Below are 13,697 nucleotides of genomic sequence, written 5' to 3' on the forward strand. Positions count from 1 at the left end.
ATGACACAAGGATAACATACTGAACTAAAGTGTATTTAATACTTTATATAAAAGGGGAAAAACTACTGAGAGATTTCAGCTGCTGTCTGGGCTTTCACTGCATTTCTACTAGAGCTGGGCTATAAAAATCGAAATCGGTATTTATTGACCGAACGCCATTGTCAATATCGATAATAAAAAAGCTTGGTATGTAGATTTGGTATGAAGCGCTATAGTTTTATTAAAATGTGGCTGCTGAGCGCGCGCCTTGGAAGCAATGCCAATAAGCTTAGGGTGTCAGTTTGTCATTTTCAATGGAGGCGCACGTAACGCATGCGCATTTTCTAGATACCCCTAGTTTAAAAATATCTGAACTTTTCCGAATGCCCCAAGTTCACCACGATTCATGCAAGTAGGACTAACAAATCTGCTTTACAGTTGTATGGAATATACACATTTCAGTAATAACAGCAGACTAATTAACTCAAACAAACACAGCGCATCCAAACACTGGAGTGCTTTTTACTTTTCTCCAAAAAACTTGCATCGATAGTAATGATTTGTCCGTTTGTCATCCTGTGAAAAAACTCGCTCGCGCTTGTCACTTCAGGTCGGAATAACCACACATGTGAAAATGAGTGCCCCGAACACAGCAGTGAGGAGATTGTAAATCAAAAAGAATGTTGCCATAGTGGCTTTTTTATTTGTTTTCTTTTGCATCCCAGCCACTAGCTCCCCAACTAAAAGATTTTTTAGCATAGGGGTAATGTAGTCATTCAACTTCACAATTTTTAATATTGCAGTGTGTATTTGAATCATGATAGCTGGTCACTACCTGAAAGCTCAGATTTGATTATCATAATTTCTTTTGTTTACAGAGTTTGAGGTTTACTGTGTCATTATTATTGACACCTTACAGATGTTGATCTGCCTTTACCATTCCACACACTTTGTAACATTTTATCAAGTTTAAGAGTCCCTTTACCACATATTTATTTTATTATAAAGAGATCAGATATTTTGTTTAAATATTTTGTTGATTATTAAAACTATTTGCTTTAGTAATGTTGGTAATAGGGTTGGGCCAATAGACGGTGCCATCGTCCATCGCAGATGGCTGATAAACTTCACAATGCTGAGCGGGCATCACGATCCATCGCCCCGCCCCACATTTATATTGATATATAACTTATTGTTTGCATGTCATCTTAATAGCAATAACAGTCTTTTCATGAGCTGTGTTACATTTTACATTAGGCTGCCGCTTGCACGGCTGACAGCATCAAAAGGATTAAATGAAGGATTATACAGTACCTCTCGCGCTTAAAATGTGTAGATTCACTTGCAAACGATGTTGCCTGCAAACCCTAAACCACAGACTTTCCAGTGAATGGCTTTAGTTATTTTCATAGCGGACTTGAAGCCACGAAGTCTTTTATCCACTCTTGAAAAAGTGTAAATGGTGGATTAACTTTCAGCACGTCATTACTAACAAGATGTGCCATTATTTGTAACTTTAGGTGGTTCCTAAAACAAAATCCGTCAGTGTTATTTTCATTCTCATCTTCAGCGCTTTACATTTTCGCTGTTGTAGCTCCTGCCATCTGAAGGTAGGAGGTATTGACTGAGTGATTGACAGCTGATATTAACCAATCCATTTGCGTTAAGTTCTAGAGCAGTGGGCTAATAAGAAGAGGACAAAGGCATTGCAACTGTTTTAATCTGTTCCTGAGCGCTGCGTTTGGCGTTTTAGGTGCAAAGAGGCATTCTGCAGAAATGTCTCCTAAATCCGCACACGCGGTGAAGATTTCGCAGTGAAAAATGGTCGCACGACAACAATTTATGCACTCGCTCAAATGCTTCCAAATATATTTTAGGTCGCATAGATGAAATTTCGGACACATATGCAACAAAAACGGTCGAGCCTTAGCATCTTGTTATTATTTCCTCATAATACTAATACTAATAATAATAATAATAAGATAAGGATGTTATCATCCATCACAATACAAATTACAGCGAACTCCAAACAAACTCTCGTCTCCTCCACCAGCTGTGGGAAAATCCATTATAACGACACAGATCTCGTGGTGTGATTGACAGGTGGTAATTTGTGTGTAACTATTTACTTATGGTTTGGTTATGGGTAAAGCAAAGACCATGTGGGAAAGGCAGTGAAAACGGTAGGTTACAATTAATTAATTCATTATGAATTGACAATCATAATAGAATTGCAGAATCCACATCAATATACAGCTATTACAACATTAAAGTTTCTCTGCATTTACAATTTACAGTAATCAATAAAAATGTTATCATTTAAATCAAGGGTGCCCAAATTTTGTCCTATGAAGGGCAAAAAAACAAACTTGACTGAAGGCTGTGGGCCAGAGGTAAATATGCCAAACTGTATTACATTAAAGTGGCTAAGAGTAATTTCCAATTTATTTTCCGAATTAAAAAAAAAAAACACTAGAGAACATATCTTTATGAACTAATGCAGAATAATAATAAATTTATATAAAATCAACTACAGTAAAAACAAAAACAAGGTCAATGCCGAATACACAAGTTAAGCTTTGCATTGATTTGCACGCAATGTTTTGTGCCGTGTCCTCTACACCTCAAGAGTATTTACATTGGTAAAATTCTGATTCATTTACAATATTTAATTAAAACATTTAATTTCAGTTTGCTCTTGCATCTCAACAATAAAACAAACAAACAAAAAAAGTTACCTTAAGTTTAAAATAATTTCTGTTAAAAGCATTTTCCCCAACGTTCCCTATCATTCTCCACCTATTCTCAGATGGATTGGTAGGCCAAATCAAAGGTCACCATAAGCCAACTATGGCCCACGGGCCCTAGTTTGGGCATCTCTGATTTAGAGCTTTACATCTCTGATTTAGATTTAGAGCTTTCATTTTTATCGAAAAGACTTTTTAAATGGTCTTTTAACTTTTTTCCATAGATGTATAATCATTTTCACGGTGATTCTTCTTTAGTTAATGAACACTGACAGCCACACAGAAACAATCTTGTTTTACAGAGCTTGAGTAATTTAAAGTGACAGATGACAAAACTGCATAATAAACAAAACTAATGTTGCAATTGTTGCTTTTGTTATGCCTGGGGTGAATGGGGCTTTAGATCTGATTTTTTTCCATTTATTGTATCCATATGGATCGTATTTGAAGAAAAACTAAGAATAAAATAATTTTATTGCACAAATCATATAATCAGTAGGCTATTAATCAGTAATATTAAGTTTAAACAGTACACCAGTAAAGGTTTATTTGAAAAACACAAAAATATATACTGGGGGAAAAACATCATCTACGATGTCTCATGAGAGTGGGCAGTTAATCATGAGCTCTTCTGCCGCCATTTCTGTTTCCATGGTGACAGCAACTTTTCTGATAGGTGGATTTGTCATCAGGACTTTTTTTTTTTTAAATACACTGTAATCACACATAGACTTGTGGCTCCTTTAGAAGTTTGTATGAAATGAATTTCCCTATTTTCTAAATTATATTATTGATCTCACCCATTAATGTTCATTATTTTATACTTGTTAATATTAATTAGTAATATTAAAATGTCACAACTGGGTCTTCTCATTGATGATTGTGCTAGACTCTTCCACTCCTTTAGTCAGCTAAAACTCGATTGCAAGCTCGCATGAAAATCTCTCAAAACAATGACAACAAATGTTATTTCACCTGGATAGATTATGATAGAGAACAAAAAGAGAGAAATTTCTATATCTGTCACACAGTGAATTGCTAACCTCCATTTAGGTCTGGATATAAAGATTTATGCTATCAATTCAATTTTAAACTCTCCATTTTAGTTCTGTTGCACTACATTCATTTTATACTACACAATAACAATCTCTTTAATGCCAATACAGCGCCAGCATCACCTTGTACAGTGCCAGGCACGGATGAGAGAGAAAAAAAAAAGGAGGAAAGAGAGAAAGAAACGAGGAAGCCTCATATTCTGCATTCCTCAAGTCTGTTGAGATCTTAGAAGTGTCAATGCGTCACGCCACCAGAAAACCACTACAATACCCAAACAAACATGTGGAGCTTTTAAGCTTATGCAGAGCCCTATACACTCTACCATTCATAAAAAAACATTACGCTATTTGATAGAACTTTTATTCAGTAATGATGAATGAAATCAAACGTGATAGTAAAGACATTTGAACTGCTACAACAAATGATTACTTTGATAACAGATTGATCTAATGATCATTGGAAAAGTTAATAAACTTGGTTTGATTGATTAATTTGCTTTTGAATTTAGGTAGAGTACAGAGTTATCCAAATTTAAACCTTCATTTGAAGTGTCAAGTTGTTTTTAAAAAGTCATTTTGATTGCTAGGCATACGTTTTTAATTCAGATACAAACACTTATGTTTGTAGCTAAGAGAAAATAAGAATACTGGCTGACAAGACTCAAGGCTGAAGCCGTTTCACCACCATACCTGACGACTACTCCCTCTGGGTCAATCACAAATTGGAATGCATGGCTGTGATCAAAGATATAATAAACAAATGCAAATTGCACCATTTGGAATTAAGGATGGCACAGGGGCTTGAATCAAGGTCACAATTAATCAACAACAAGCAATATTATAAAAGAATTCTTAACTTTACATTTAGAAAATAAAAATCCACAAAAAAAATTTAAATCAGCACATTTCCGATGGTTGAAGAATGGAGAAAATTGAACGGTCCTAATATATCAAATCAAATATTAAAGTAGAAAATTGTATTTTTAAATTGTAAAAATATAAATAAATATAATAGGTATATAAAATATAACTATTTATTTAATATATTCCATATATTTAACATTAAATTTAGAGTCAATAAAGTCAAATAAATATAGTTGTATTCACATTAGTATTTGCTAAAATCTAAATAAAACATTAAAATGTTGTGCTTTTATAAAGACATTACTAGCAAAGTTTTCATGTCAGACAGCGTTTTGCACATTAATTTTACCTCACAAACCGACTAGCAGCCTGCACACACACAATCCATTACACCCATGGAAAAATACAATAGTAATTTATAGTAAATGCTAGCTATACGGTTTTGATCCATTTTAGTGTAATAGGGGCCGTTCACATATTACATCTAAAGCATGTGGAAAGCATGAGCGCGTAACTTCCTTCACCACACGCTTCAAAACATGCTTTGCGCTCACTTCCGTTGATGTTGCTATGTGACAATCAACTGTTTTCTCAGAGGACGAAAAAAACTGCAGCTCATTGCTGCAGCCCTGATACAAGTTTTATTCATGGAGAAAATTAAAAAGCACTGCAGTGTTTGGGTGCGCTGTTTTTGTATGAGGTTATTAGTCTACTGAAATGTGTATAATCCATACAAAGTATAAAGCTTATTGATCAGTTCTTGTCACGTGACTCGCAGAGAGCTCCAGGCATTCTGAAAATGTTTTTAACTAGGTGCACCTGGAAAGTGAGCACATCGCGTCGATCCCAATATGCGCACGCAAGCCACATGCCTCCATTTTAAAGTAATGAACTTGCATGTGCAAAACACCCAATATGTAAACAGCCCCATATACTGTATTAAGTATGAATACACCCAGCAAACAATTTTGTGTTGATAGATATCTAAACGTAGACAGCTTGTCTAAAACAAGGCTAAACTTAGGCTGTTAGCGAAAATTTAATAGACATCTAAGAATAGCCCAAAACTAGACTAGTCTAGACTAATAGACTAATAGACAGACTTTATATGTGTAGTCATTTATTTCTGTTTATTTGATGACTAGTCTAGTTTTGGCCTATTCTTAGATGTCTACTATTAGATTTTCAATGACAGCCCAAATTTAGCTTTGTTTTAGCCAAGAAAACTATGTTCAGACATCTATTAGATGCTTGCTGGGCAGATTCATGTCTATGGACAATTTTAAAAGCTCTTTTGATCCAATTCAAATGTTGACTAATGTATATTATAGTATTGACATCACTCTGTCAATGAACGCTCCAAAATACTTTTGTATTATCTATATTAGTGAACTGGACACAGTGTGATAAACATAGAAACTTTTTTTAAATCCAACAATTCCCAAATTTTGGAAAGGTGGGGTGTAAATAGAGTGCTCAAGCCAACAGCATTCAAATCCTTCAGCAACAACTAAAAAAAGCAACAGAAAAGCTCAGCCATGAGTACTGATTCTTATTAGGAGGAACTCTAACATTTCTAACAGAGTTTTCTAACAATTTTTCAAGTTTGGGCAGAGCTGAACAAGTGAAAGCGAAATGGTGGTTCCTGTTGACCTACCTAGTGTGAAACCGCATAGTCAGTGTTTTGTGAGAAGAGTAAGCTCTTCATTAAAACTTAGACAGAGGAAGCAGCTATGCTTTCCAGCTTCTGCATCCTTAACTGACACAAGTTCACTGTATGCACAGAGCTCTACAGGAAGCCAATGCTCCCACCAACACACACACCACAACACCTCTGCCCTGAGGGTGCAAATGACATCTATGCAAATCAGACTTGCAATTAGACGGACTTTGTCTTTCACCCCTCCCTACATTATCTGAATACTTCACTTTAGATCTTTCACAGGGATGACGACACACTCTGGAAAAAAACTCTGATGCAAACAAACAAGCAGAAATCCCATGAGGTTACATGTCAGAATCGCTGGCTTCCAGAACGGGGGCTCTTCCTTACACAAGAATGCCAGCCGCCTGATGTCACTCGTCTACTGTGACAAACAATGAGGATCATGCTGTTAAATGCTGCAGCTTACGGCATGCATCCGCATCGCTGGGCATGAAAACACACCAGGTTGCCGCCGTAACGTAAACAAGGCGCACAGCAGCCACAGTTTCAATCGTCGATTTGCACAAGTATTTTACCTCTTGTTGATGGGCTTCTCATCCTTTTCGTAGGGTTTGACAAACCACTTGCCGATGCGAACGAAGGATCGGTTCATGAGGCAGCGCTCCAGCAGGTTATGGATGGCTTTGAAGAGCAGCGTTCGGCACTCGTAGGTCAAGCCGCTCTCCCACGAACCGTCCTCATTACCTGTGACAGAGCACATATCAGGACTTAATTACATTTATATGCACATTCCTTAATTGTAAACAAAATTTTAAAAAACACAATAATGGACAGGGCTGCACGATTCTGGCTAAAATGAGCATCATGCTTTTTTTTTGCTTAAAATCAATATCATGATTTTCTCACAATTCTGTAGACGTAAAATAAAGGTTAATATGAGTAGGCTATTATTACTGTCATTACCCAAACATATAATTAAAAAAACAATAATAACATTAGCCCTATGAGTAGGTCTACTGTTGGTTAAAATGCTACATTTTGTATAGACTTGCAATGGTGGACTCAAATAGACTTTAAATTTGTCCTGGTCATTATGCAAAGGAAATGATTACATAGCGTTTCTGTGTGGAGTTTGCATGTTCTCCCCGCATCCAAAGACTGAAAAATTGTCCATAGTGTATGTGTGTGAATGAGTGTGTATGGATGTTTCCCAGTGATGGGTTGCAGTTGGAAGGGCATCCGCTGCGTAAAGCATATGCTGGATAAGTTGGCGGTTCATTCCGTTGTGGCGACCTCAGATTAATAAAGAGACTAAGTCGAAAAAAAAAATGAATGAATGGATGAATGAATGAATGAATATAGAGATAAGGTTTAGTATCATGGGCATGTCTTACCTTTTTACATGAACAGAAAAAAAAATACTTTAAAATTTGTAAAGATTTAAAAAAAAAAAAGTTTAAATTTAACATTAGGAAAAAAAAACTATCATCGCACAATTTATTTACACGGACAGACAAGTTATCATTATCAAGAACAGCAATATCTGATAGGTCATATGATGACTCAAAATTCAGATTTAGTGTTAATCCCTGCTTTCAGCTCAGGTTGAGGCCTCTCAAAAGAAACAAAGATTTTTGTAAGAGAACAAATATTCCCAAGAACCAGAAAATTAACCCCACTTAGATCTCCATTGACCATGTATTGATCATGCTCTTACAGCAATAAAAGGTGGATGAGAAACAGATGTTCTGTATTTCTCAGACTTGAATAACGTCACATCTTTAAAAAAAGAAAAAAAAGAAAAAAGAAAATCTTCATCCAAGCCACACAACAAAAAATAATCCTGGTTAACTTTAGTAATCATACTTTCATCTTGAATACAAGAACAACTGTTTATATATTGTATGTGTCCTTGCATGTTAATGCAGATTTCACCATACATTCTATAAAAAAATAAAGCCTAACTACAGAAATAAAGTCTTGTAAAACCCTTTTAACACTTTTGCATTGACGCAATTGCAATTAATGCAGTTAGCAAACCTCAACAACTGCAATGTCAATAACCAGCCTATGACTAATGTCTGGAAACACCTCCAGTCGAACCACTGATTTTGCAATGAGAAATTCAGTCCAGTTTAACCCCTGGCAAAAACATGAGCCCTACACACATTCATTTTCCATTATACATTATGATTTGTGTCAGTTTAACAAAAAAGCAGACATACATGATAGGTCATGGTGGACGAGCTCTGCGAAATTGGGGTCGTCCCCCCACCAGAAGATCCAGAGCTCCCGTCGACCTGGAGTCTGGTGTCTCCGCCAAACGCTCAGCACGTCTGCCTTCAGGCAGCGGCTGAAGCTGCACAGGATGGGGTCCTCCTCCGTCACTGGGAAGAGGATGGGGGACGAGGTGGGGCCCTGCCACACAAAACACTTCCATTTGATCCCTGTGAGGTCAGCCTAAAGGCAAAGAGAGAGGCAGAACGTGTTAGAAAAATTCATTATGTAGAACAACTAGTGTTAAAGCAACTAGTGTTAAAGCAACAACTTCACTAAGGTTTTTTGTAGAAGGCATGCAAGTGCAAAAACACAGGCAAAACTGCAATCCGAGTGGGATTGTGCAACTTTGATAAACGTAGACAAGCAAGAGCAGTTGTTCAGTGACTAAGGCAAGATGATGCCGTTTAGCATCATGAATCAACATACAGGCAAACTTGAAAATCAGCATTATGCACAGGAAAAAAAAAATACCAAGAGGCAATTTAGATAAGTCTCTGAAAATTCCTGATATGAATCATTTACTTGTACTTGAGTCATAGTACAATTTAACCCACATTTCACATGGCCCAATCAACCATCTTATTTTCTTCCTTAAAATGTACCAATTTTGCGACATTCTGCGTAATTCAGTTTACCATCACCTAATTTCACAATGCTGTCTGTTCTTCACATTGTGTAACCTATGGAGTTTTAATTTCATGTCCACTATTATAAGTTTATGCAAGTATATTTTTCTCTAAATAATTTTGAACAATTTTCTTTTCTTTCAGTTTTGTACATTTCATAATGTTAAAGTGCATGTTAAGAAAACATTACACAAAAAGGAAGTGTTTTATGATTAAACTCAACTCAAACATTACATGTTATAATTTTTTCATCTATTTCCTAGTAGGGCTGCATGATATTGGAAAAATGATACACTGCGATTTTGTTTATTCTATGATATATATATTGTGATGTCAATACAATTTCACTAAATGAGTTGGAACGCTGTTTGGTAAAAATGTATAATTTTAGATTGATTGGGATGATTCTGTAGGGGACTGCATAAATTTAACAAACAATCTACAAGCATAGATGAATTAAATAGAGAAAAATATGCTAATTAAATAAACTATGTTTTATTGTTTACCGAAGCAATTCAATTCACCTTTATTTGTACAGCGCTATTACAATGTAGATTGTGTCAAAGCAGCTTCGCATAGAAGATCATAGTAAATTGAAACAGTGTCAGTTTTCAGTGTTTAGGTTCAGTTCAGTTTAGCTCAGTTCAGTGTGGTTTAATAATCACTACTGAGAGTCCAAACACTGAAGAGCAAAAATGTCTTCACGTATACAGTAACTGAATAATTAAATATAAAATAATACTGCATAGTGTTTGTTTGATAAGTAATGCAATAAAATTAACCGTTAAATTAACCTAACACTTGTGCCAGAATGCTTTTAAAACCCTCACACAGTCACAGGCCTTAAAACATACTTACAATGTGAATGATAAATTTTAATTCAGACTCAACATGGTCTATGCTCACAATGTGACTATTGCGAATGATTGCGAACATTGCGATATCAATACTGAAATAATATAATGTGCAGCCCTATTTCCTGGCGAAACAAAAAAAATTTAGCCTAGGACTTGACTTTGCCCATTGGGAATGAATTAACTGAATCCATGGATCACCCTCATTGGGGAACTGCTGTGATATCAATAATTGACTGAGTGAATGATTCAGGTTGTTGCAAAGGAAGTTAATATTATGAGGCCGTGTTGGATTTAGATTTATGAAATAATAAAGTGCATTGATAAATAATTTATAATAATGCAATATCCCATATAAAAACATAAGACTTGACCATTTTAATTGCATGCTTATATTGTAAATAATGATCTTTTGAAAACCCCAAAAGACAAGATGACATTTCTGATCTGCATAAAATCTCACTTCAAACAAGTTGACAGTCTGACCTGGTTTCATTTAATCTAAGCAGTTCATCCAATATGACCATACAAATATGAGAGCCTGGTGCAATGAGGGAAGTGAAATAAAGGCAGACTGACAGGAAGCTTGTCATGAATCTTCAGTGTTTACAGATCTATCTACAACTATGAATTGAAAAAAACATCACAATAAGTCTCACATTTCTGCACTTACACATGCAAAATTCAACCTGCTTTACTTCACTATTTGACCAATGCAGGCATTTAGTTCATGACAGACTAAACAGAGCACAAACTATGCTAAATTGTCTAGTATCATCTGTTGTTGTTGTTTTTAAGTTCATAAAGAGTCTAAATCAGGAAGGATGTAACAACTTTATGACAGGCAATACCTCAATTGTTTACACTTTATTAACGAACTATCCTTAAACTAGCAGATAACGCCATACACAGTTGATTACAGTACATTAAGAGAATTTTTCCATTACAAGTTTTCTGATATGATGGTTATGCAAATAAGGTTTATATGCATAAATGCACTAATATGAAAACATTTGAAAACAATAAAACTGAACAATGGCTTAAAAGTCGGCTTTAAAATTCTGCTTCTTTTTGGTGATGCATTTGGGTTATTAGATCAAATACTTTTTTAAATCAATAAATGTTTATGTAATCATATTGTTATTTACCTTTGGGAAAACATGTTGCAACTTCTCACAAAGATGCAAATGTGTACATATTTCCGTTTCTTGATATTGCTGTAAATCTGGGGTGCCAAAACTTTTTCTTATGTAGGGCCAAAATCCATACTTTATTAAGGCTAGTGGGCCAAAGACAAATATGGATGCCATGGGTTATTTCTAATTAATTTAATAATATTTCAAAATAACTAGAAAACATTGCTTTATATTAACTAACACAGAATTTTTTTTACATTTTATACTGAATTTATTACAGTAAAAACAAACAAAAATCAAATTTATAAAAAAATGTAGTTACATTCGTTTATGCCTTGATTTGCTCGCTCTAGCATGGTCCTCTATTTTCGTGTGACAGCATTTACGTTTTAAAAACTCTGATTCATTTGCATTTAATTGAAACATTTATTTTCAATTTGCTTTATTTAAAGCCAAGCAATAAAACAAACAAACAAACAAAAAAGGTTATGTTAAATTAGGACTGGGCGATAAAATCGGTACCTGTACTTATTGACTGAACACCACTGTCACTATTAATAAAAAAAGGTCGGTATGAAGTTTTGGTATGAAGCGCTATAGTTTTATTAAAATGTGGCTGCTGAGCATCTAACGTGCACATGTTGTGATCATTTTATTCCAACATCGTCCATCCCTACATCAAGTTAGAAATGACGATCTCTATTAAAGCCATTGCCCCAACCCTCTCTATCCTTCTCAGATTTTTTCCTGTCAAAACTGAACACTTTTTCATATTAAGTTTGACTTTAAGTAAGACTTTAAGTATGACTAAGTTTTGTCAAAAAGTGATGATGAAACATGTGATGAAAACGTGCAAACAATATCATGTAAATATTTCCCTTTTATGTCATAATTTTCTTAGCAAAATTATATAATTTTTTGTATCACTCTATTAACAAACCAAGACAAAATTATTCTGTTGCCAGGCAGGAAAAAAGCCACAATTTAGGATTAAACTGATATATAAATCTGGCCAATATAGACTATATAAACAAATCTCTGTCAAAGCTAATTGGGATAAGAATATTACTGGGAATGTTTAGTCATTGCAAGTGCTACTGAACTGGATAATCCAGACTCCTTTTAAGAGGAAAAATGTTTTGTAGATGATATCTAAAAGACAGTTGCAATCAGATAAACACTAAAAAGAAGAGGTTATGAAAGAAAGGAAATCTCAAAATAACCAATTGTTATGCTTGCAGCGTCTTGATTTTGCACTGCTGCTGTTGTACAACATCACTTTCCCTAAAGCTGTTTTTCCACTTCAGAGCTACTTCATGCCAACTACTTGTTCCAGTCAGTAAGTTCAGCAAGTGTTTACCAACGTTAGCAAACACGACCCAAATAACACAACAAAGCCGCATCCCACACACAAACCTCCGTTTACTCAACACAAAAACACACCTGAACGCCTTACATACGTTTATAAAGCGGCGGTTTAGTTCGTATAAAGATCAACAGGCCTCTGTTTGATTGACTGGCCGGCTAAAAATGGCTTCTGGCCCACAGTCAGTTGATCTCTTACCAGACAGAATAGATTGGAGTGGCAGTCCTCCAGGCTCGCCCCGTTGGGTACAAAACAAGAACTCATCATCAAAGCGCAGTCCGGCGAGCCATCCTCTCTTTCAGATCCCAGGAACAGATAATGCGATCGAGGCTTTTGGATCGGGTCTCCGTCTCTCGGACACAATCAGCAGGACGGCTCCGCGTCCAGCGAGCTAATTAGCTTAGCTCCGCTATTATTCCGCTAGAGGTTACTCGCTTACGTTACCAGGAAAAAATGCGCTAAAAACTTTACCATGATCCGCGGCGAGATATGCTGTTCTCCCCGCGGATTTCGTTACATCAAATAATATGCAAGTACAGCAGTCCGAGGGGGTAGGGAGGTGAATTCAGCCCTCCCCCTTTAGCTTAGCTTAGCATCAGGCTAGCTGGTTGTTAGCCTTGGCTAAGCGAGGCAGCAACAAACAGTTCAAGACAGAAGAGTTCAGCTGTAAATCTCGCTAAAAATCACGCTCCCCCCTTTAGGTCTTCACCGGGCTGTCGTCGACGGCCATCCGCGGAGAAGTTGGTGATAAAAAGTGTAGCGTCGTGGTTTAAAAAGCGCAGTTAAAAGAGGCTGTGTCGTGCAGCGCTCAGCTGTGTCTCACTGGTTTGTTTGAATACATTGGTCGCATCCTTTAATGGCGGCCACAGGGACACAACTCCACTACACTCGACTCCAGGCTGCTCTACTCTACTCTACTCGCCTGCGATTGGCAGCGCCGACTCGCGAGAGGAAAGAGTCGATGCTGAATTCCACAAAGGTCCAAAAGAGTCGACTCATCACCAACAGAGCTGTCAAATCACTCCTTTTAGGGAAATAGATCTGTCTAACGCTGACCAAACATGTTTATTCTTATTGTTTAAAAGCAGTGTTGGGTAATATACAGTTTAAAACATATCTTACCC

General features: G+C 36.1%; 1 protein-coding gene across 1 annotated transcript in view; it reads right to left on the reverse strand.

The window, feature by feature from the left end:
• LOC130220258 (mediator of RNA polymerase II transcription subunit 13-like) overlaps positions 1-13,480 on the reverse strand; it is a gene marked incomplete at its 3' end in the record, with an annotated part of 37,661 nt that extends 24,181 nt beyond the window's left edge. Inside the window, exons 1-3 of the mRNA XM_056452637.1 lie at positions 12,772-13,480; positions 8,537-8,771; positions 6,887-7,055 (exon numbers count right to left, since the gene is read on the reverse strand). Coding sequence (XP_056308612.1) covers positions 6,887-7,055; positions 8,537-8,771; positions 12,772-12,840 — 473 coding nt within the window. The remainder of the gene's footprint in view (positions 1-6,886; positions 7,056-8,536; positions 8,772-12,771) is intronic.
• Between the last annotated feature and the right edge of the window lie 217 nt (positions 13,481-13,697).

Source organism: Danio aesculapii, unplaced genomic scaffold, assembly GCF_903798145.1.
Source record: "Danio aesculapii unplaced genomic scaffold, fDanAes4.1, whole genome shotgun sequence".
Classification (NCBI taxonomy): Eukaryota; Metazoa; Chordata; class Actinopteri; order Cypriniformes; family Danionidae; genus Danio; species Danio aesculapii.